This window comes from Syngnathus acus, chromosome 1 (assembly GCF_901709675.1).
Source record: "Syngnathus acus chromosome 1, fSynAcu1.2, whole genome shotgun sequence".
NCBI classification, from domain to species: Eukaryota; Metazoa; Chordata; class Actinopteri; order Syngnathiformes; family Syngnathidae; genus Syngnathus; species Syngnathus acus.
Genome location: NC_051087.1, coordinates 4,352,400 through 4,374,090, shown reverse-complemented (window position 1 = coordinate 4,374,090; position 21,691 = coordinate 4,352,400). Strand labels below are relative to the sequence as shown.

The following is a 21,691-nucleotide window of genomic DNA, read 5'->3' as shown; positions in this document are numbered from 1 at the left end:
ATACCGTATATATAATATTACTTACAGGGTTAATTTATCCGATGCAAAGAATAGCTAACTATTATTTCTGCAGCTTACTGAGATAATGTCTTTGTTTAATACTGCCCTCTGTCGGCCATATTTTGCATATCTGAAGGAGCAGCACATTTTTTATGCATGAATGCTATTTCTTTATTTTGGAGATGCTAAAACACAATAACCGCATTTACATTTATTTTGTCTGGGAATGATTTGAATCCTCATCTGAACAAGAGGTCTGTGTCTTTTGTAATACCACAATTGACCTGTAGGTGACAGCATGGTGCAAGAGAACAATTAGATCGCCTGGAGAGAGGATAAATTAAGTATAGAAGGAAGACGCTCTTTTTTGGGCTTTTTTTTCTTTCTTTTTTTTTCTTTCTTTATTTTATTTTTTCTGAGTCTAAAACGTTTGAACAGGTTCAATATTTACGATTGCCAGCCCCCGACTGTTATACAAGCGTATCGGACAGAGAGAGAAAAGGATAATCCCTCAGAATAATCTTTGAAACACTAATCGGGTTTTTGTGACTTTGAAGTGAGGTAGAAATACTCAAGTTTGTCCCGATTGTTGGGATGTGTGTACCCCGCTGTAAACCTTGCACTTGAACTCAATGAGCAGATTTTTGCTTTGACCGGAATATGCTCAATGCGGTGTTTGTGTGAGGAAGCGGTGTAGTTGTCACGTCACAGATGAAAGCGCTTCCTTTTCATGAGGGCTTTAGAATCCTTCACACCTCACTTCAGCTTCATTTACCTGCTTCTTGTATCATTTTGCCCTCGATTGCTCAGCGTTCAACTTCATTTCTGGTAAGTTTTCACAGCAACTATTTGACCACGTTGACATTTTACACACTGCTATTAGCGCTTTAATAATTGATGTATTCATTCCAATCTTAATAACATTTTTATACCACATGGACTATGTTCATCTTTATTACCGCTTTTTTCCCCCAGTTTATTCACAATTATTTTAAAATGACATGTAGGGCTATAGATTGACATATATCGATATGTCGATTGATATTTTTGTGTATTTCTCCCACTATAAACATTAGTGTGACATTGATCGGATTTGCTTTATTGTTACAATTTTAACAGTATTATTAATGATGAAGAGTCCCCATTGGAAAATGCTTTGAAATGGACAAATTGTCATCTTTGACTCTGTACAGTACTATATTGTTGTAATACTGTAATTTTGCTCCCTTTTCTGATACGTTTGCTCATAATTTTACTCTGAATGTGTGTTCGTGTGTACACACAAGCTGGCGTCGACAAGACTTGGTGCAAATGGATTTTCTGCTGCCATCTAGTGTCCAAGTCAAGTAGTGCGCGTTTCTGTATTTATGCGATATTAAACAAGACCAATTGGTGTGAAGAAAATTGATTATGATCACAACATGACTGCAGCTGATTGTGTTTGCTGCAGAATTCCCTCTCATTAATCAACAATCCTGCAATTTTGGTTGTCCTTCCTCAGTGTGATGCCTCGGTCCTTCTTGGTAAAGCGAGGAGGCCTCCAACCCATTCGCTCAGAACAGAGAATGAGCATTGGCCAAAAAGAAACGCGGCCCCAAGAGCCATCCCTGGGGCACACCGCATCTGCTCCACAGCGCCTCGATACGGTTACCGTTGATTCGCTTCAGCCTGTTTGTGGCGACCAACACTGTGAAGGTAATCGGCACCAATTCAAAGTTCATTATCAAAATTCTGGATGTTCAAATAATATATTTTTTGACCCTCAACATGGTGTGTAAATGGTGTCCTCGTAGACGTTCCTGCTGTTCCCAAAGTTGAAAAGTGGCCCAGACGTCACGTGAGTTCCGATAGACAAAAATCATCAGGGATGGACTTCTTGCCTCGGAACGACTCTGACTGCTCCAAGATGATTTGTGCCAGTCAAGAGTGTCCACTATGCGGAAAAGTTGGATGTCATTCTATTATTCTATATAAACTTTCCACTGGGAAACTTTCGCATACCAATGTGTTTTTGTTTTTGCAGCTATTTACCCACTTGTGCACTTTTAAGAGGCACGTATACAAGTGTCATGGAATCACATCCTATGCAACAGATCTTGAATCGTGCAAGGGCAAGGTAAGAATCTTTTATGTCCAACTATCTTTGGGAATGCCGAGTAGAGTTTGTCGGAGGGTGCTCGCGGGATTTAAAAGCAGCCGAGTGACCAAACAACAGGACATAAAGTGTTGTGTTTGTGTGTGTCAGGACGTCAGAGCATTCGGCTGCAGTGTTTGTGGAAAAGTGTTCAAGCGCTCGTCCACGCTGTCCACGCACCTTCTCATCCATTCTGACACGCGGCCATACGCCTGCCAGTACTGCAACAAGCGCTTCCACCAGAAGTCGGACATGAAGAAGCACACGTTCATACACACGGGTTGGGTCCCTGGCCACTTTTTTTTTTTTCTCTCTCCTAATTGTCTTGAGGTCTCGTTTAAGTTCGATACCAAGCCATAAGTGGATTTTATGATGTTGATGCTTTGTGTGTCAGGTGAGAAGCCCCACGTGTGTCACATATGTGGCAAATGCTTCAGCCAGAGCTCCAACCTCATCACACACAGCCGCAAGCACCAAGGCGACTGGCCCCACCGCTGCCCTCGCTGCCTCTTCAGCTTCCAAGAGCCTGTGGACCTGTGGCAGCACCACTGTGCCCGCCGCTGACACAATGTTTTTTTTTTAATTCAAGTTTTACTAATATAATTAGAAAGTTTTTATGTGGGAAAAACATGTGAATATTATTATTTGAACCCCTTTTGTCTTAAGATTGGAAAGAAAAAAATATATAGAAATATGAGACCAAGTGAAAAGATTTTTTATCCCACCGATGACCGAGGCAAGGTTCAGAATAAACCACTTTATTTGGAACTATATACACATGCACGCTTTGCAGACTTTGACACAGAAGGGGATAGCAAAATCCAATTGACACGCAGCGCAGGAAACTCTCAACGATGGTCAGCACGCCTCCTCGGGTTTCAACGTGCCAATCAATGTCTGAAATGATCCCATTGTGTAATTTCATTAAAGAACGCATCTCCGGGGCAAGACGTGTAGTTGACCGTCTGCCTGTGGCCGTGGACGGTGTAATTGGCCACGAGCTTCCCCCCGCCCACCGCACAGCTCGTCAAGCGGCGGCGTACAAGGTCCAGGGCGTGACGCGACGGAAGAGTTGACGTGTAGTTGCCGATGATCGATACGCCGAATCCGAGACTGTTGTGTCCTCGCGTGTGCGTGCCGAGGATGTTCCAGCCCCGGCCTTCGTAGACGTAACCGTCCGAGCCAACCACGAAGCTGACACGACAGAACGTGGAAATGCAAACAGCAGTTGGGGTTTTTTGCTCTCTCTCTCTCACACTCTCTCTCGCTCTCTCTCACCCACCCAAAACAGTTTGTCCGAAATTCCAAGTCTTTGCCCAAATTCGAAGCCACAATCGGGGCGATGTGAATTGTATTAAAAGCCAAATGATTGGCCAGTGTGAATTGTATTGAAACCCAAAGGAGACATTTAGTAGATGGTGAAAAGGGGTGTCACCTGTATCCAATGTCACTCCAGTTGCGGACCTCCTGGTGGAAACGCTGCATGGCTCTCATGTCCCGGGAACACTCCGAGAAGGACAGGCACGGTTGCGAGGGCTCATAGGTGTGGTGAATGTAGAGAAAGCCAAGGGGTAAAGACAGTGGTATGGGGGTTCCCTTGTAAGCCTTTGCCCTCCACTGGCAGCGAGAGATGATTTGAGGACAATCTGCGGCAAAAGCTCATTTTAGATGCCACTCCTCTGTGAGGTCCAGACGTTAATGCTCACCCATTTGGCTTTGGCTGAAATGGAGATCCGGGACCCGTTCTCTTTGGCCTTATTTATGTTGGGGCCTAGGATTACTTTTTTTTTATACTTTATTTTTTTCTAGTTACTTTATTGCTTTATTTTGCACTGTTGGGCAACTCCAATCTCAAAGGCATTCTCATTTATTCACATGTGGAATTTGAAGGGTAGGAATTGTTATATAGGCTTTGGGGATGGAATAGTTGTTGGGGTTAGGATAACTTTGAAACTTTCAGCCGTGTTTTGCTTAATTTGTTCACTATTCACACTCTTATTTTGAAAACGATGCTTTATCCTGTTTTGTGTGTATGTTCCATCTCATAGTTTCTTCATGTAAAGTTGACATCGTGTGGCTAAGTTTATATTGAATTAGCGGATAATTTAACTTTTTGTTTATACTTGCTTAAAATAATCTAATATGGATCTACATGGCTGACATTTCTTTTTTTCCCTCGTTTCACTCAAAATTATTAGCGGAAATATTTTCTATTAAAGCTACTAAAGGACGTCTTGCGTCATCAATTCAAAGTTTAGCTTGCTGTCTAGCTTGGACTAAGCATACACGCGTTTTAGCGAGGACAATGCAATGTTCGATCCAAGGTAAAGGTTAGTCGTTAGTTTGGAAATCAAACCGTGCTATTCTTACTCACCCCAGTACTTGTGCACAAATGCCTCTAGTCCCTTCTTCACCGCCTCGTTGACTCCTGTGTCCAAAGCCACCCACTCCGTCTTCTCCAACTTCCAGACTAGTTCAAGCGTGTCCATCAACTCCTTCTGAAGGTCAAGGGGCTCCAGAATGGATCGAGAGATCTCCCTACGCCGTGGACTAACATGGCTGGGCAAGGTATCAAGACCCTGGCTTGCGTTCAGGGTAAAACTGTAGTATTCTGTGAGGGTCTCACTCAGCGCACGTGGCTTTTCAGATTTGGGGACTCGGCTGATGTCCGTGCCCAGTATTACTCCATCCATGCCCCCACTTATAACTGCGTCTGTGGCCAGGGTGGCAGGCCAAGAGAGTTTGAACACTTTGGGGCGCTCCACACTGTCCCAGCACCCATTAGGCCCCAGGCGATTGGACACTGGGATGTCCTGGAGGCTGAGAAAGGTTAACCCAAGTGTCCTTCCCAAGGTGAGAGGAAAGAGTCCAACGGCTGAGGTCGACTCCAACTTGGCTTTGAGTCCGGATTCGATCCCCAGCAGCAAAGGTGCCAGGGCGACCGTGGTGCCGTCCCGGGTAAGCGTCACCCCTCGCTCTTCGCCGCTGTCCGTTACGATGTGGTGGACTGCCTTGTCGAAGAAGCTGAAGGACGAGGCGTTGAGGATGGCCGTCTCTAGCCCTTCCGCATCTGTGAGGTTATTCCAAGCCCCCAGGAAGTGGATCGTCATGGCGTCATCATGGCCGGCGGTCCTGCGCAAGGCTCTTACGAGCGCCAGTGGGGTCAGACCCGGGTTGGATTCTTCCACCTGTCGCACCGCATCGATGAAGTTGTCCATGCTCCGCAGGTGGACACCTGGCGGCGTAGAATCGGATCGTACATTCCGTCGGAATATTTCTTTTTATTTCAACACATGACATTTTTTGCAAAGTGAAACACGTAGTGAAATGCGTAACTTCTCGGTTGTGCCTCAAACTCCTTGACAACGTTGCAAACAAACAATATACATGTTTAGAGCAAGGAAAACAAACATGGTCAAAAACCTATTGATTGAGCCGTTGCGTAACCATTCGGTTGGAGGAGTCCTACTACCACTGACTGGTTAAGTGTCGATTTGCGTGAAGAAAAATCGTTCGACGAAACTAGAGAATTAAATAACTCACGCTCCGTAAGGTCAAATGTCATATTTATTGGGGGTAAGCTAAAAGATGAACACTTTTCTGTGGCCAGTGAGTAAATTGAGTTGAAAAAAAGGTGAGTGCTATTGTTTAGTGCTGAAGAAATTAGGTCAAAGTGCAAGTTATTTGCAGCGTTTTGGGATCAACACAGTAGGTGTTCTTCTTCTTCTACTTGTTTTGGAGCGGTCGATCGGCCTCCCATACATGTTTTTGGAATGTTGGAGGAATCCCAAGAAGGTACGGGGAGAACATGCAAACGCCTGGAGCCGGATTTGAACCCACAACCTCTTCGCTGTGTAGCAGGGATGCTAATAATATGTTTCAAATTTGGAAAAACTCAAATAAAAGAGTAAATAGCCAAAACATACCTGCCGGCCTGCATGATATTAAAGTGAAGTAGTAGAATGACGCCAACAGGAAAAGTGCGACTCGAAAAAACACCATCTTGGCTTAGATGAATAAAAGATATCCCCAAAAAAGAGAAAAGTAAAAGCATGCGGTTGCTTTCGGAGTTTACTATGTTTCCAGGCACAGTTGGTTGTGTGGGTGTATGCACTTGCGCCCTTTAGGACAAGTACGTGACTACAAATATCGATTCGGCCAACAGAGAGATGCGTCATATGCTCAACAGCGACTGCCCCCAAACAAATTACAAAGGTCACAGTATCATCAAGAGAAAGTCCATCCCTCCAAGTGTATCCTGATAGTGCTGAGAGAGAGACAAAGAGAAGGGAGGGGGATCGCTTACACATATGACCCCAAAGCACGTAAGGGCATGCACATGTTATATTTTCCAATAATGTATAACAATTTAATGAAGTAAAATATAACACACAGTCAAAAATGGATATTCCAAAAATATCATATTCAAGGCAAATAATTAGAACAACAAAAAGAAATCATACAAATGTTATATTTGTGTTTATTTAAATCATATTCAAGGCAAATAAATAGAACAACAAAAAGAAATCATACAAATGTAATATTATTTGTGTATTTATTTAAATCATATTCAAGGCAAATAATTAGAACAACAAAAAGAAATCATATTCAAGGCAAATAAATAGAACAACAAAAAGAAATCATACAAATGTAATATTATTTGTGTATTTATTTAAATCATATTCAAGGCAAATAATTAGAACAACAAAAAGAAATCATATAATTTACACAGTAAAAACAACCAATAAGCTCACTTTACACTGGTTATTAATTTAATAATGCAGTCTGTTCGGTTTTTCGTCGGTAACTTGCGTTTGGTCACGTGGTGTCTAGCCACGTGATCTGAGACCGGAAATGACTCCGGATGCAGACAGAACTCTTTCCACAACTTTACAGTACGAAGAGTAAACAACTTGTCGCCGGATTTAAATATATCTATGTCTATATTTTAAAACATAAACATGTCGGCGATGGAACAGCATGACGGCCCAGGTAATGTAATACCGACCGCTTCCTCGTGACATACTTTTGCGTTATTTTTGTGCCTGGACTGTCAATATATGACTGTACCGATCTCGTGTTTTATTTTTATTTTTTTTGTATCATTATATGTTGTGACGTTTTGTTGTGGTTTTTTTCGGTCATCAAAAAAAAAAAAGTCTGCTCTTATTTAGCTTTCTCGTTCTGGATAAATTGTGTTGGCAAAACCGATTCGGTATTACTGAAACCGCCTCGTCATGCAAGTTGATACATTTGATTTATTTTCATTTCCTTTTTACATTGCTTGTTTTAGTGGTTTACGTTGAGGCTGAAAGTTGTTCTGAACTGACGTGATGTTTAAGTGCATCATTATTTAAGTCATGTCGTGTTCTTGTGTTAAAAGATTTATGCATTTATGTTAAAATTCGTTCCAACCTCTTCAGTTCATCCAACACGTTATTTTATAGTGATGAGTGAAATGAATTATTTGGAGATCGAAATGATCTATTTGGAGATCAAAATGATGCATGCGATCGTGTAGAATGAGAAAATTATTTTTTCTACATTTCATTGACATTGCCAAATGCTATTTTACGTATTTAAATTTAATTTACAACAAAAGAACATGATTTCTCACTGAAGCATGTGGGCAACTGTAGATTGAAATAGATTTTTCTTTATTAATTAGTTCTCACCTCATATGGTGGTAAATCCCGATGGGATTTTTGGCTTGTCCCATCAAGTTTGTCACTCAAATGTTTTGTTTGACGCAAAGAATGAATTGTTTCATGACTGCGTTGCATCACTTTGAGAATTTTACCAATGGGTACCAATAAAACAAAATAGTGTTGATTGGGAGGGAGCACAAAATTTGCTGTTTGTTCATTATGCGTTTAAAATTGTGTGTAGGCCGGAGATTTTTACTCTAACTTTCTAAACGATCATTGACTCAGAATTCATAAGAAAGAGAATGGGCCAGTCACCACTTTTCTAGTTGTGCATTCCCTTTTTTGCAAGCTAGTGTTTGGCCTCTGGCGTCACCAGACGAGATGTTAAGCACCGATAATCGGTTGTAGATCATTTGATTGACAGACAGGCCGCTCGGTCGCTGTTTCCGACCTCGCTCCGCAGACGGTCGTGAACCCGAAGAGCCAGATATTTCTACGGATTACACTCGGTGTGTGTCAAGGCATGGCGTGCGGTCAGGTTTTGTTTTGTCCAATCTTCATGGAGCGTGACGATCGGCACGCTCCCCTGATGGCAGATATGCATCGACTCTGCCTCCTTCGCTTTTGTCTGTAGGAAATAGTAAGTGTTTGGATTCTTGTCTGTGCCGCTGGCACGCAAAGGCTGTCACTACCTCTGCACAGCACCCTTCTCGTGTTGAGAGTCATTTTTATTTACTCAGTAGAACCTCAATTGAACATTTGTGATAACTGACCAGCCATAGAATAGTTCTTTTTGTCCTCTGACTTTTTTTTTTTCTGTTCTAGAGTATATCAGGAAAGTCAGTTGCAGTTTGCAGCGTATCACACTCAATGGCACACTTCTCATTTTCATCCAGGAAGTTGAATCAACAGTCTTTCTGCCTTCATAACACCCTAAATTAAAAAATGATGCACGTTGTGTGTGTTCTGCAATTACGTGTTGTTGGCTCCGAATTTTTTTTTTTTTTTATTGCTAGGCCAGATGGTGCTGGATGGCCCTGCTACTGTGGGTCTCATGATTTAAACCATGTGACATGGATAAAACATGACTGGCCTTCTTTGTGGGCAGGAATTCAAACAAAAGTTGTAATCAGTTTAACCCACAGCATTACCATTTAAAAAGTTGTGCTTTATTGTTGTTGTGTGTGTGTGTGTTTTAACAATATGCTGCCATTGAGTTTATATAATAATAATAATAATAATTCATTCAATTTATATCGCGCTTTTCAATGACCCAAAGACGCTTTACAGGGAATAAAAAGGGTGGGGACGTATTAATTCGCTTTGATGTTCCTTTTGTAACCTTGCTTTTTAGAAATTTACAAAACTATTCATTTAATTACCTAAATATTATCTTTCTGGAGGTTTGGCATACTTGCTCTAATGGAGAGGTCATTGCACCTCAAAAAGAATACTGCTGAATTTGCGTCTCTGGATTTTGTCCGGAGGTGACCCAGAACACTCGTTGTCCTCACGTAATAAGAACTTAGTACATTTAGTAAAATTCTGGGTCTCCGTTTCCACATTTCCGTGTTTCTTGTTTAGGCCTTGGTGGAGGTCTGCATTACTGAGGTTTGTTTCTTTTTTTTTTTTTGCCAGAAGACGAGAGCCACCCCGCCTCATTGAGCTGCTACGGCTCCACAGGCGACAGCGGGGAACACCACGAGCCTCTGGATAGCAACCGCTGCGAAAACCACGCCAACCACCATTTCACCGGCGCCACGGCGGGCCACTGGGTGAGCGCCGAGTATGACGAGGAAGCCATTCGCAGGAAGTTGAAGTACTTCTTCATGAGCCCCTGTGACAAATACCACGCTAAAGGTCGTAAACCTTACAAGCTGATCCTGCAGCTGCTCAAGATCATCATTGTCACCGCTCAGGTACCAAACTATCGATTCTCTTCTGTCATCCGCCATCACACCTGTCCCACTTTTCTTACTCCAGTTGGTGCTGTTTGGCCTCAGCAACCAAGTGGTGGTGACCTTCAAAGAGGAGAACACCATGACGTTCAAGTATCTCTTCCTCAAAGACTTTGACGAGTCGTCGGACAACTCTTTTGCCGTCTACACACAAAAGGACGTCTACGAGCACATCTTCTACGCTGTGGACCAGGTAACTCCATGTACTGAATATACAGGGGGGGATTAGTCCTGCAATTTATTTAAAACATTTTTTTGGGATGGACAAAAAGTCTGACCCCGGTCAGGGAATTTGAATCACTGCTAATGTCGTCGCAGTATCTGGCCCTGCCGGATACCACAGTAGGCCGCTACGCTTACGTCTACGGCGTGGGCGTCAACGGCAGCGCGCTGTCCCTCTGTCAGCACTATTACAAGAGGGGCCGCATCGACCCCGCCAATGACACCTTCAGCATCGACCCGCACATCATCACAGGTACGACGCAAAGCCCCCCCCCACACACACACACACAATTTATCTAATATATTGACTTCACTTTGCCCAGACTGCGTCGGAGTCAACCCTCTGTCTGTGCCCCCCGCCCCGCTCACCAGCTCCTACAAGAACTTTACACTCAAGTTCCACAAGTAAGGCTTCATTTTTCACATGGCTTTCGACGATTCCGTCAGTCTCCTCCGTCACGGCAAAGATCGTATCTCGTGGCGGCGTTCGACACGTTTATTATCAGCACGCACGCTCCGGCTCGTGTGGATTGCGTTTTTTAAAAAAAAAAAAAAATTATTTGGGCGAATCTACTTGTGTCCCTGTGTTCTTAAGGTTTATTAACGTCACCATCGAGTTTCAGCTGAAGGCCATCAATGTGCAAACCATCATCAATAATGAGATTCCTGACTGCTACACTTTTTACATAAAGGTGAGAAAAGTACTTGTGTGTTGATTCTGTTCTGCACACTGATTTTAAAAGAATAAAACAAATATTGAGAGTTCAATATATTGAATAAAATATTTCATTTGTTCCCCACTCTGATTTTAAAGGAATAAAACAAAAAAGAGTTCAATTAATTTTTATAAACTATGTCATTTGTTCTTTTACGTGAAGCATGTTTGACATCATACAATTTAATGAAGTGATTATCTTTTATATATTTTGACATATAAGTCTCCTTATATATAAAATTTTGTTTATCGTTAAGGCGCCTTTAATTAGCAACGTGATTAAAACAAATGTTTGCTTTTTTTTTTTTAAATAGAAGAGTCAAGGTGGATTTTTTTTTTCAATTTGTATACACCCGCATGTTCCTCATTTTGGACAGCCACTAAATACCGTAGATAATTTGAAAAGGGGAAAAAAAAAATTCAAGTCTGAAGCAACACGTCATCCATTTTGTCCCGCTCGGTTTCTGAACTAGTCGTGGACGTGACTTGACTGTTGCTATGTGTCGAGTAGATCGTGCTGGACAACAAGGCTCACAGCGGCAAAGTGAAAATACGACTGGAGAATCAAGCCTCCATAAAGGAGTGCAAAGACCCCAGCGTGTCCGGACAGGGTGAGCAGGAGATACTTTTTTTTTTTAAGTACACTTTGTAACCACTCAGAACATATATTTATATCCAAATCATTTTATTTTCTGCACAAACTTTTATTAAAGTTGACCAATTCAAATCCAACCAACCCACCCCCACCTTTCTTTTTTTATATTTATTTGAATCCCCAGCTGAGAATTACACCCGTTTGGCGTTCGATGTCGCCGTGGCTCTTGTGTGCACACTGTCGCTGGTTTTATGCGGGCGCTCCATACTGCGAGGCATCATTCTGCAACAGGTCACCACTGCGTAACAAAAAATTTTGGGGGAAAGTACCCCTCAAAAAGGTCTACGATTTGCTTACTGCTTATTTGTGTTGATCAGGAGTTTGTGCAGTTCTTTAAGAAGAACCTAAATCACAAAGTGTGCTGGGCAGACCGTCTGGAGTTCATCAACGGCTGGTACATCCTCCTTATCGTCAGCGACATTCTCACCATCACCGGAAGCGTCATCAAGATTGGCATCGAGTCCAAGGTGAGCGAAAATGTCAAATGTTAGGTTGGAAGTCACGGGGATCATTTTTCCCTCCTCTCACTCGACAGAATATGTCTTCCTATGATCTATGCGGTATCCTCTTGGGTACCTCCACCCTCTTGGTATGGGTGGGAGTCATTCGCTACCTCACCTTCTTCCAGAAATACAACGTAAGCAGCGCATCCGCTACTCGGCTTCGTCACGCGATTTGCACCGAGTGAAAAACGTAACGATGTCATCGTTCAGATCCTGATTGTGACTCTTCGAGCAGCCTTCCCCAACGTAATCCGCTTCTGCTGCTGTGTGGCCGTCATATATTTAGGCTACTGCTTCTGTGGCTGGATCGTGCTTGGACCGTATCATGTGAAGGTACCGCACCAACAAGTCAGCCTTTTAATTAGCCTCGCTAATTGACAGGGCTGTCCTGAGGTCGTAAGGTCACGTTTGCAAGCGTCTTATTGGAGCGCTTTGTATGGCAGTTTCGTTCGCTGTCCATGGTGTCCGAATGCCTCTTCTCCCTCATCAACGGCGACGACATGTTCGTGACCTTCTCGGGAATGCAGGAGAGCAGCACGCTGGTGTGGCTCTTCAGCCAGGTGTACCTGTACACCTTCATCTCGCTCTTCATTTACATGGTGCTGTCGCTTTTCATCGCGCTCATCACCGGCGCCTACGAGGCCATTAAGGTAGACCAGAAAAGTCATTTTTGTTGTTATTTTAAAGTTGTCTGTTTCAACAACTTTTGTATGTATACAAATATGTATGTAGGGGCTTGTATTTATAGAATGGTGAAGTATAAAAGTTATATCCTAGCAAACATTTTCTATTCTTACAAGATGGGGTAAGTTTAGTCGGGGAAAAGAAATCATTCATTTTATTTTTGGAAGAGGAGCACAGTATTATTGTATAATTTCTGTATTAATTAGATTATTTTGAATTTATTTCTGTAGTTCAGTTCAAAAAGTACAATTTGTATAGATTCACCAAACAGAGTGAAATCTTTTTTTTGTTTTTATAATCATTTTGATGTCTTCCAGCTAACTCAAAATTTATTCTCTCAAAAAACTGAATACTCTGACATTTGAATCATTCAAAAATTATTTTTCATATAGAATTATGCTAGGAATTGGACTTTCCTATGTGTTCAATGATAATTTTGTCACATACAACGTGAGATTCGATTGCAAACTTTGATTGCTAGCAAAAAGTAAACATTCCGGGAACTTTAAGTGGAAATGCAAATGTTCCCTGTATGTTGTGGTACAGCATCAAACCCAGGAGCCCATCCACATAACAGACTTGCACGCCTTCATCGCCGAGTGCACCGACGCGCCAAGCTCCGGCAAGTTCAGGGGAATGGAAACGTCGCCGTGCTCCTTTTTCTGCTGCTGTGACCGGTAAGCACACGCTTTTCTTTTTGTTGATGAGCAAAATACTAACCATGTTGTATTTCCGCCAGAATGACAACATACGAGGACGTCCTGCTGGTGAATTGAGGACAAGCCCCTTTTTTTTTTTCCTCTCCAGCACTTGACTGAAGGAGGAGAATTCAATCAGTTGGACTAGCATTTCCGATGAGGAATGAACTGGTCGTGAATTCTTCAGGAACAAGCCGCTTTGTGCAGGATGAAAGCACACTTAGTATTTCATGGCTCGATGTCCGGCCAACTCAGTGTTGTTGATTTTTTTTTTTAACCTGCTAGTTTTTTAGCAGATTTCAGCCTCAGGCCCATCAACACGCACAAAGCTTTGGGGCGGATCCAGTTTGACTCCAGCCTCGGAAGGGATGGCCACTTGACATGGTATGCCTGTTTAGTGTTTTTATATTTTGGGGAACCAGAATCCTCCTTTTTAGACTTTTTGTCCCTACTGTTTTAAAATTTGTATTAATGAAAAAGGAGTAACTTACTATTTGAAGCATTTACCGTTTTTTTCCATGTATAATGCGCCCCCATGTATAATACGCACCCTAAAAATGGCATGTTGATGCTGGAAAAAAGCCTGTACCCATGTATAATACGCACCCAAAGTCCGTAAACGTAAAATTATTTCAGAAAAAAGATCATCTTTGGGAACAACCGGATGTTATTCTGCCGGTCAGTATCACTGCGCATGCGCTAGCAAACTCAATAGCAAAGAAATGTTTCGGATTTGTGTAGGGTACATTGTGACAGCAAACGAGCAGGTGATCGAGCAAGCGTCTGATACGAGAGCATTGTGTTCGTATGGAGCGTGTTTGAAGTGAACAGCAGAGAAGAAAGCGCATCTGTAATGGCGGCCTCCGTATGATATCCGGATAAAAAAAATAAAAATAAAAAAATAAAAATTGTACCCATGTATAATGCGCACCCCAGATTTTAGGACAATAAATTAGTTAAATTTTGCGCATTATACATGGAAAAAACGGTAATCATCAAAACACTTTTAATAAGCAATAGTGCAATGCAGACTACAGCCATATTTATTTTGAAAAAATACCTTTAGAGAACATGTGATTATTTAAAAAAAATATATACTATATATTTTAAATACATAAGCACATTTCAGAACAAGAAATGGAGTTGCAAATAAAACCAAATCAAAATTGCACTTAATAAATCCAGTTCCAAAATTCTTAATTTCACCTGAAAATGTCCAAACGTGAAACTCATATTATTTGTTGGATTCACAGAGTGGGAGAGCCCCAACATTTGATAATTATAAATAAAAAAAAAAATACTCAAGACATTTTTGATCTTGAAAGGATTTTCTGATTTGTTTGATAATTCGGTTTTGTGTATTTGAGTTTTTAAACTTTTTTTTTAATTGAACTGCTAAAATAGATTTGAGATGCAGCTGCTATATAAAAATTTCAAAGCCACAAATATATATATATATTTTTAAATACTTTTCTACTCTGTTAATTGAGAATTTCAGGTAGCACTTCCCTTATGCTGCACCAGCATCATTTTTCGATATTGGTTGCTATCGTAGATTTTGCATTACGTACTCACAGTCTAATGCAGCACTTGCTTTTCGGTCGTTATAACAAAACTAAGGAAACTGTTCTTAATTTTGACACAAGATTTCTTCAAGAAATAATTCTGGAGCTCTTAGAAAACCCAACTTGAACCAGCCAAGCAGGTCAACAACTTATGTATACCAATTTACTATGTGGTTCTCTTGTATTTTTATTTTATTTTTTTATCTACCCTTGTCATCATTACGGCTATTTCATATGATGTTTTGTATTGCATGAAACGCACAATTGTCAAAGGAGACTCCCGTTTTCATGACTTTTATTCAATCATATACTAAAACAACCAATGACTTGTTTAAGTGTAACACTGAGAAACCTGTTTGAAATTTAGCCTTAAATAATATATTATACGAGTCTATATAATATATTGTTATATTATCTGTTTATAAGATATTTTCCATATGTGCCCTAACCACAGAGACATTCTTTTATACACATACGGTACAAATATTCTACAATGTATCACCGTTCAGCAAATTGTTAACTACTAGAAACATGTCTTGCACACATGTTGCTGATTAAAGTGCCATGGATCATATGCGTGTTCAATATTTTTAAGTTGTAAGAAATATGAAATCCATCCAAACCACTTATGCAAACTGAAATATTGTATAATTTTAAGAATTTCTTCAGTGTTTCAGTTGGAATATTCCATCACAACCCACAATCGGCTCCAGTTACAGTACCAAATCCTGCTAACTTTCAAAAGAGAGCGCTAGTGAGTCACCTTTTTAAAAGCTGGCAATTGAGACATTTGCAGCAGTCAAAGGTTTGCATTGCAAATGCCTGCTATGATGCAGTCTAATGTTTTCAGTGCTGCACTTCGGAGGAGTGTAATTTCATTACGCTGTCAAATACGATGATGTCATTTCCTGCTGATTGATAATGTAGCGCATTAAAATTGTCTTCCCACCACTTAAAATCATGCATTATGTACAGCTCTGGAGATGCTTTCCCGCTTCCTGCCTGGCTTGCAAATCAGAATTTGCGCTTTATCGAAGGAGCGGAGTAAGTCTCTCTCTACACACACGGACAAAGAGGAACATTTCAACTATAAATCTTGAGGGGACAAATGTGAGTTTATGGGTTTTCCCCTGGTTCTGTCACCCCGGCCCATTGTTGAGAAGCTGATGAAACAACTGCCAGACTCTTCTTTCAGCCCAACCACCTCGAAGAGTTTTTCCAATATAACTTAAGTCTTATACCATTCTATTCTTTTTTATCCCAGTGTTTTGTTGCACCGCTCTTTGTGCGTGGCCATTCATTGATGTCCATTGTGCAGGCAGCAGCTGCAGCTTAGCTGAAGAAATGCATTCACACAACAAGTCATTCACCCAGCAGCAGCATTTGTGGGCCTTGTACCATTGGGAAGTGGACCCTTGCAATAAAACCAAAACCTTTTGTACTGTTTTTAGAGATGATTTTTAAACAGGCAAGTTTGAAAGGATTTGATTAAAATGATTCAAAATGTTTTTTGACTTTTATATTTTTTTATTTGTTATTATATATTAAATTATTGTTATGCATCTATGATTTGGGGTTGAAATTTACTAATACAAAAATATTAATCAAAATATCACGTTCCCCTTGGAAGTGGTTAGATTCTAACCGTTAGAAGATAAACTACATCACATGAAATCCCGCGATATCTGTACTCCTGACGTCATGGCTTCTTTGCATAAACACCGGTTTCGTTCGCTGATTGGTCCGCGGGGGGGGATTTAATTTGTACACCACGCTTCCCCTTTTCAGACAACTGCTCCTCCTCCTCGTCCCCCCTCTCTCGCTCCGGCCGCATCCTTAATGAGCGAGGTTGGGCTAGCCTGCCGCCGCCTAAACGTGGAGGGACCAACGGCGTCTCTATTGTTACCCCGTGGCTGATAAACTGACCGCTCCTTCGTCATTTATTGTGTGGTCTTGCCCGCCAAAGAAGCGACTGCGTGTTTCTTCACGAGCCGCCGGCCGAAAGGTAAGCGCAATTATCCGCGTCTGCTCTCTTGTCCTGCTTTTCGTCAATTAAGCTTAAATAAGCACTATGGCTACGAGTTAAGCCGCTTCTGCTAGAGTTTGTGGCTTGCCGAGAGCTTGTAAAACGGTACGTCGGGGCGCTTTTAAAGGCTGGAGTGTAATGATGTGACACGCTAGCTTGTCACCGTGCTTCATGGGGCGGCATTTCTTGCAGTTGCAAGTCTTGGTTCATCTCTTATCCTTTCGTTTGGCAGGTGGCGTCGGATGATTTGTTGCATGATTTAGCATACGCGTTATTAAAACCACAACAGAAGGCAACAACGATGCCCTAAATAATTGCGTTCTAAAGGCTTCAATAGGGCCTTCAGGTCCACTAAGCGACAAATGGTGGTATTAAAATGCCGCTTGAGGCCAAACAATTTAGACCAAACAAATGCGTCCCGATAAATAATGTGCATCAAGTGAAAGCACTCAAGGGAGACTTGCGATTCTCGGATGTCAGGAAAATTGTCATGGTATTTTAGACATGGAGCAGGTTGCTTCCTCAATTATTGGAAGATCAATTGACTGGAACCCCACATGACCAAACTTACTCTTAAAAAGACAAGCAGCGTTTGACGGCTGTCAGAATCGGAGTCAAGTCATGTGGCTTCTTGGGCTACATCATGTTTGTATTTTGGTACTGCGTGATTCACCAAGAGGTGTGAGTTGACTTGGCCTGGGGATGTGAAACCATGTGTGAATGACTCAGGAGGACTTTCACCCCCCCCCCACACACACTGTTGGCCCATTTTCAATTGCTTGGCCACACTTGTGTGTCCAATTATGAGGGTCACTTAAGCCTTGCCGATGCCAAGGTTTCCTCTATGGCTTACCATGGCGAAATCTTTTATGTGCAAACTATTTTGACTCGTCAGTACTTGGCAATGAGTCGCCAAACCATATTTTGTTATAATTTTTCCAGTCACTCAAGATGAAATGCAACTTGTGTGTAGAATTGCCATAGCTTGGCGTTACGGAGATCTGCAAAGGGGTAGGTGCTAACGCCCCTTCCAAAATCATGAAAAATCCCAAATCTGTTTGCCTTGAACTAAAAGCTGTGCAAAAGTATAATAGCCTGATGGAACAATTATGGTGTGTTAAAGTTGAGGAAAGCTAAAGCAGCCCTTGAATTTTTTGATTGGGCAACTGTTTGACCTTCTCTTTCAGAGGTATTAATTTATCTAATGGTATGTTCATAATTTTCCCCGATGTACAATCTAATGCAACGAGAGCGACTGAATCTGCTTGACACAACAATTTGCCAACGCTTCCATTTATATGCTGTGGTTGGAGGAAAAAAAAAAAAAAAGCACAAAGGAAACACCTGCAGGCTCTTTGGAACAATGCAGTACAATAAGGAACTGTCGTCCCGTCTTCCTTTTGGCAAGAAAATATTCCAATTCTCTGATCTGCTTCGTCTGTTTATCATTTTTCATCCCGCTTTGCTTGTCTTAACGAGAACTTGAGATTCTCAACGCTTCTTTTGGAGCGAGCACTTCCCTGCCCGTTAGAATTAAGCGGTGAGTGCTGACACTGCACTTTTTTATTTTTTTAAAGGCTCTCAGTCTGCAAGACTTGGCCCAGATAATTATTGATAAGGCTAAGTTAGCAATTTGGTGGTCTCTTTTGGAACGCTGGACTTTGCAATGCTTTCCAAAATTGAGCACTCAGTATCATGGGTGTGTCGGACAGAGATTGGCCTCGGTTCACCTTTTTCTGTAACCCGATCGGACTCTCGGGCTTGCCAAGCTCATATTGACTATTTGTGTGTGCTCTTGTTTGCCGAGAGTGTCTGAGTCTTTGGTTGTGCGCAATATCAACCGCATTGATTTGGGTCTCATCCGACTTTTTTTTATATTCCTCGGGGGATTTGACTGACAAGCTTCGCCAGTTGCACCAGTTAATCCAGTCAAAAAAAAAAAAAAAGCCCACCCCCTCCACCTTCCTTCCACTGCCACGCCTTAGTGTTGATGGTGTAGAGACAATGAGCCCCCCCCCCCCCCCGCCCCTCTTCATAGTTTCTTAATGTTGGTCTAATGCACGCTGATGCCGACAAAGGCTTTTTGTTTTCTCGCTCACCTAGTCTTCCCATGGCGGCAAGCTTTGGTGCTGTTTTAGTTTCAACCGGTCAAAGTTTATGATGATTACACACAGACTGATATGCTGAAATGAAAGTGAAACTAACAATGATTTACTGCCACAATAAATGTTTCAGTTGTTTTCTTAACACTTGGTATCAGGGAAATGGTTTGTCCAGAACCATCTTGAGGTTGCTTTTTGAGCTTGACGTTACTTTTGAACATTTACAATATTTTTTGTTTGTAAATATAATCAAAATTGCTAATATAACTATTGATCATCTGTCCACATGATACAATGATCCAGTTATTCAGGGTTTTGGTGTTCTTTAGCCACGAGTACAAAATATTGTGGTGCCTGCAGCATGGACTAAATATCAACTTTTTTTTTTGTTTGCACAGGGCACACTTTTGTTTGTAAAGAAAAGTGAGCTCATTAATATCCCATTACTCCTGGCTAGAGGACATTTTCAATCTTTTTTTTTTTTTCTTGAAATTCCCTCGAAGGAAATGCATTTTCCAGAATGCATGTGCTCAGTGTCTCCTGACAGTTGTTGTTATTCCAGTAAATTCTGTATGTGCTCAATTTGCACTTAGTGTAAGTTGTTACACACACCGTCTTCCTACTGCTTGGAACTGAGACATGTTTGATTTTGACTACTATAGTATGGCTGCATGACACACTGATGGAAGTTAATGATCAGCCTGCTAGTGTGGCCTCTTATCACACACCGCATTCTGTTAATGTTTAATATTGCTAAGCCAGCTTGATTCATCCAAGGCTCCATGTAAACCTGACTGTTTGGCTCTGCGGGTATTTGTCAGCTGCGTGTCATTTGTTTCTTCTCTTTGCAAATCCCATTTTGCCATCAAACAAGCACATTCTTTAGATGTGCCTGTTGACCTGCAAATCCTTCTCCGACCTTCTTATTGACACGAAAGCAACACCTGCCACTCGGGAGGCTGGCATAAATCGCTAATGTTGGAATGTGAGTGGGTGCGGTTTGCGCTTTGACGCCCTGCCAGCTCAACTGTCACTTTTTTGCCGTTAATCATTGTGGAGCGCATGCAGTCTTTCAGCGTCTAGTACAAATTCTTCACCACAAGGAAACAATCGGCATGGCAACTAATGCATCATCGGTTGGCCATGCTCTTTTTGTGATCGTGGTGTGGATGAAATAAAGAGATAAAAAGTATAAACAACGCCCCCCCTCCTGCTGCAGCCTGGACAATGCATTCCAAAATCCCCGCTACGCCGTAACGCTACAAAATCCCTCTCAGCTTGTAGTAGACACCATATTAAAAGTGACCCATTTTGTCACGCACCGCTTGAAATGTCTGGGCAGAGCAATGTCGTTAAACTGCCTCAAAAAAAAAAAAAAGTCCACCTTGAGATTTATTGAAGTAACCAGATGTAAATATTAAGGTCAGTCAGTTTTGCAGCTAAATCATAGGTGTCAAACTCGAGGCCTGGGGGCCCAGATATGGCCCGCGACATCATTTTATGCGGCCCGCGTCAAAAATGTGCATCGACGCCTCGTGTATATTAAAATTTCACAAAATAGAAGTATGGCTCTCAATTTTTTATTACCATTCATCTTCTCAAAATATTGGAACAGTTTTTACTCGTCTCTTGTTTCAAAGCTAGTTCTTCGTCGGTTTGTTGTGTAGCCTATACTGCATATCAGGTATGGCGTTGACGGTCATAATAACCCACCGAAGGAAACGATGACCCGTGACAAATGAGTTTGACACCCCTGGTCTAGATCAACTCACAAAATGGTGCTGGGGGAGTCACTGGCTCGTCATGTCGTTTGGATTAGAAAAATTCCTTAAAGGGCTTTTTATCTGATTTTGTATCATGGATGAGATTTTCCACCTGTGAAATCCATAAAAACAGTTGCCGCCTACACTGTCGGAAGCCTTTTCCCGTTTTGCTGTGTCGTCCAGAATGTCTGACACACTTGTTGGCTCCGCTTACCACAAATGTCGACACATTGCGCTAACCAACTATCAAAACAAACGAGCCAGCCAAATGTGGTTTTGCTGGTTGTTCTCTTGACACAAATTCCCCCTCAGCACTCGTGCGTGGTTGTAAGAAAAAACCAAAACAATCTGTTGGAGTACTTTCAAAAGTAATTAAGTTTTTGTTTTCAGCAATCAGTGTTCATGTTTATTATTCCTTACAATGTTTGGCTTTTAGGGGGAATATCATTTAATTGTCGAGTGAGGAGATTTATTGGCTTCTCCGTTTATTCACTTCCTGTTTTTCCAGACTGTTCCTAAATTCCACAGAGGCCCTACACCATAAATGGGCTTTCCTTTAACTGTACGAGGGGTGGATCATTGAGATGAATTCTTCTTTTTGTTTGCGGAAACTTTAGCAGGACACAGCAGCAACCTCAGCATCTGGAGATGAAACCGGATACGGTTCCCGTGGATACCACCGAGCCTGACGGTGAAGCCACGGAAGCCGAACAGTCCTCAGTGTCGCCGGACCACGGAGTAGAGCAGGCCGCATCCCTGCCGGAACAAACCCAGAACGATGGTTCGCCCCAAGAAGCTTCCAAGACGAACGGGGAACCGGACCCTCAAGTCAAACCAGAAGCCGATGCTTCCAAAAAGCAGGCTGCCGCCAAAACGCAAGATTCCCTGAGATCCAAGTCTCAGTCCAAGCACACCAACTCGACTGCAAAGTCATGTGCGTCGGGGGCCGTCCCAAAAAAAACTGTGAGTGTTGCAACTGTCGTGCCCACCGTCAAGACCCCGAGCAAAGGGGCTCAAC

At 42.0% G+C, this 21,691-nt stretch overlaps 3 protein-coding genes across 3 annotated transcripts; 2 read left to right on the top strand and 1 right to left on the bottom strand.

Annotated features, from left to right (window-relative positions):
- Positions 1–568: 568 nt before the first annotated feature.
- LOC119129936 (zinc finger protein Gfi-1b-like) lies at positions 569–3,079 on the top strand. The gene is made up of 6 exons (XM_037263349.1): positions 569–828; positions 1,502–1,695; positions 1,794–1,945; positions 2,024–2,116; positions 2,246–2,414; positions 2,529–3,079. Exons 1-6 carry the CDS (start codon positions 731–733, stop codon positions 2,696–2,698), a joined length of 876 nt encoding a protein of 291 aa, XP_037119244.1. The 5' UTR covers positions 569–730; the 3' UTR covers positions 2,699–3,079.
- On the bottom strand, positions 2,985–6,293 carry pglyrp2 (peptidoglycan recognition protein 2). Its single transcript, XM_037262983.1, has 4 exons — positions 6,061–6,293; positions 4,509–5,369; positions 3,570–3,780; positions 2,985–3,328 (listed from the first exon to the last, which is right to left on the bottom strand). Exons 1-4 carry the CDS (start codon positions 6,134–6,136, stop codon positions 3,025–3,027), a joined length of 1,452 nt encoding a protein of 483 aa, XP_037118878.1. The 5' UTR covers positions 6,137–6,293; the 3' UTR covers positions 2,985–3,024.
- Positions 6,294–6,988: 695 nt separating this feature from the next.
- mcoln1a (mucolipin 1a) lies at positions 6,989–13,681 on the top strand. Its single transcript, XM_037262901.1, has 14 exons — positions 6,989–7,126; positions 9,421–9,701; positions 9,766–9,933; positions 10,059–10,215; positions 10,286–10,367; positions 10,558–10,654; positions 11,189–11,288; positions 11,457–11,563; positions 11,650–11,799; positions 11,868–11,969; positions 12,046–12,168; positions 12,279–12,485; positions 13,066–13,196; positions 13,259–13,681. The coding sequence occupies exons 1-14, from the start codon at positions 7,096–7,098 to the stop codon at positions 13,293–13,295; spliced, it is 1,773 nt and encodes a 590-aa protein (XP_037118796.1). The 5' UTR covers positions 6,989–7,095; the 3' UTR covers positions 13,296–13,681.
- Positions 13,682–21,691: the final 8,010 nt, after the last annotated feature.

Bases quoted from the DNA above. Each gene is read 5' to 3' on its own strand.
- mcoln1a (XM_037262901.1), top strand. From the start codon at position 7,096: ATGTCGGCGATGGAACAGCATGACGGCCCAG. The intron at 9,702-9,765 runs GTACCAAACTAT...TTCTTACTCCAG, and splicing joins TCATCATTGTCACCGCTCAG to TTGGTGCTGTTTGGCCTCAG. The intron at 12,169-12,278 runs GTACCGCACCAA...TTTGTATGGCAG, and splicing joins TTGGACCGTATCATGTGAAG to TTTCGTTCGCTGTCCATGGT.
- pglyrp2 (XM_037262983.1), bottom strand. From the start codon at position 6,136: ATGGTGTTTTTTCGAGTCGCACTTTTCCTGTTGGCGTCATTCTACTAC. The intron at 3,781-4,508 runs GTGAGTAAGAAT...CTTTTGCCGCAG, and splicing joins ATTTGTGCACAAGTACTGGG to ATTGTCCTCAAATCATCTCT. The intron at 3,329-3,569 runs GTGACACCCCTT...CTGTCGTGTCAG, and splicing joins TGGAGTGACATTGGATACAG to CTTCGTGGTTGGCTCGGACG.
- LOC119129936 (XM_037263349.1), top strand. From the start codon at position 731: ATGAGGGCTTTAGAATCCTTCACACCTCACTTCAGCTTCATTTACCTG. The intron at 1,696-1,793 runs GTAATCGGCACC...GTGTCCTCGTAG, and splicing joins TGGCGACCAACACTGTGAAG to ACGTTCCTGCTGTTCCCAAA. The intron at 2,415-2,528 runs GTTGGGTCCCTG...TTTGTGTGTCAG, and splicing joins GCACACGTTCATACACACGG to GTGAGAAGCCCCACGTGTGT.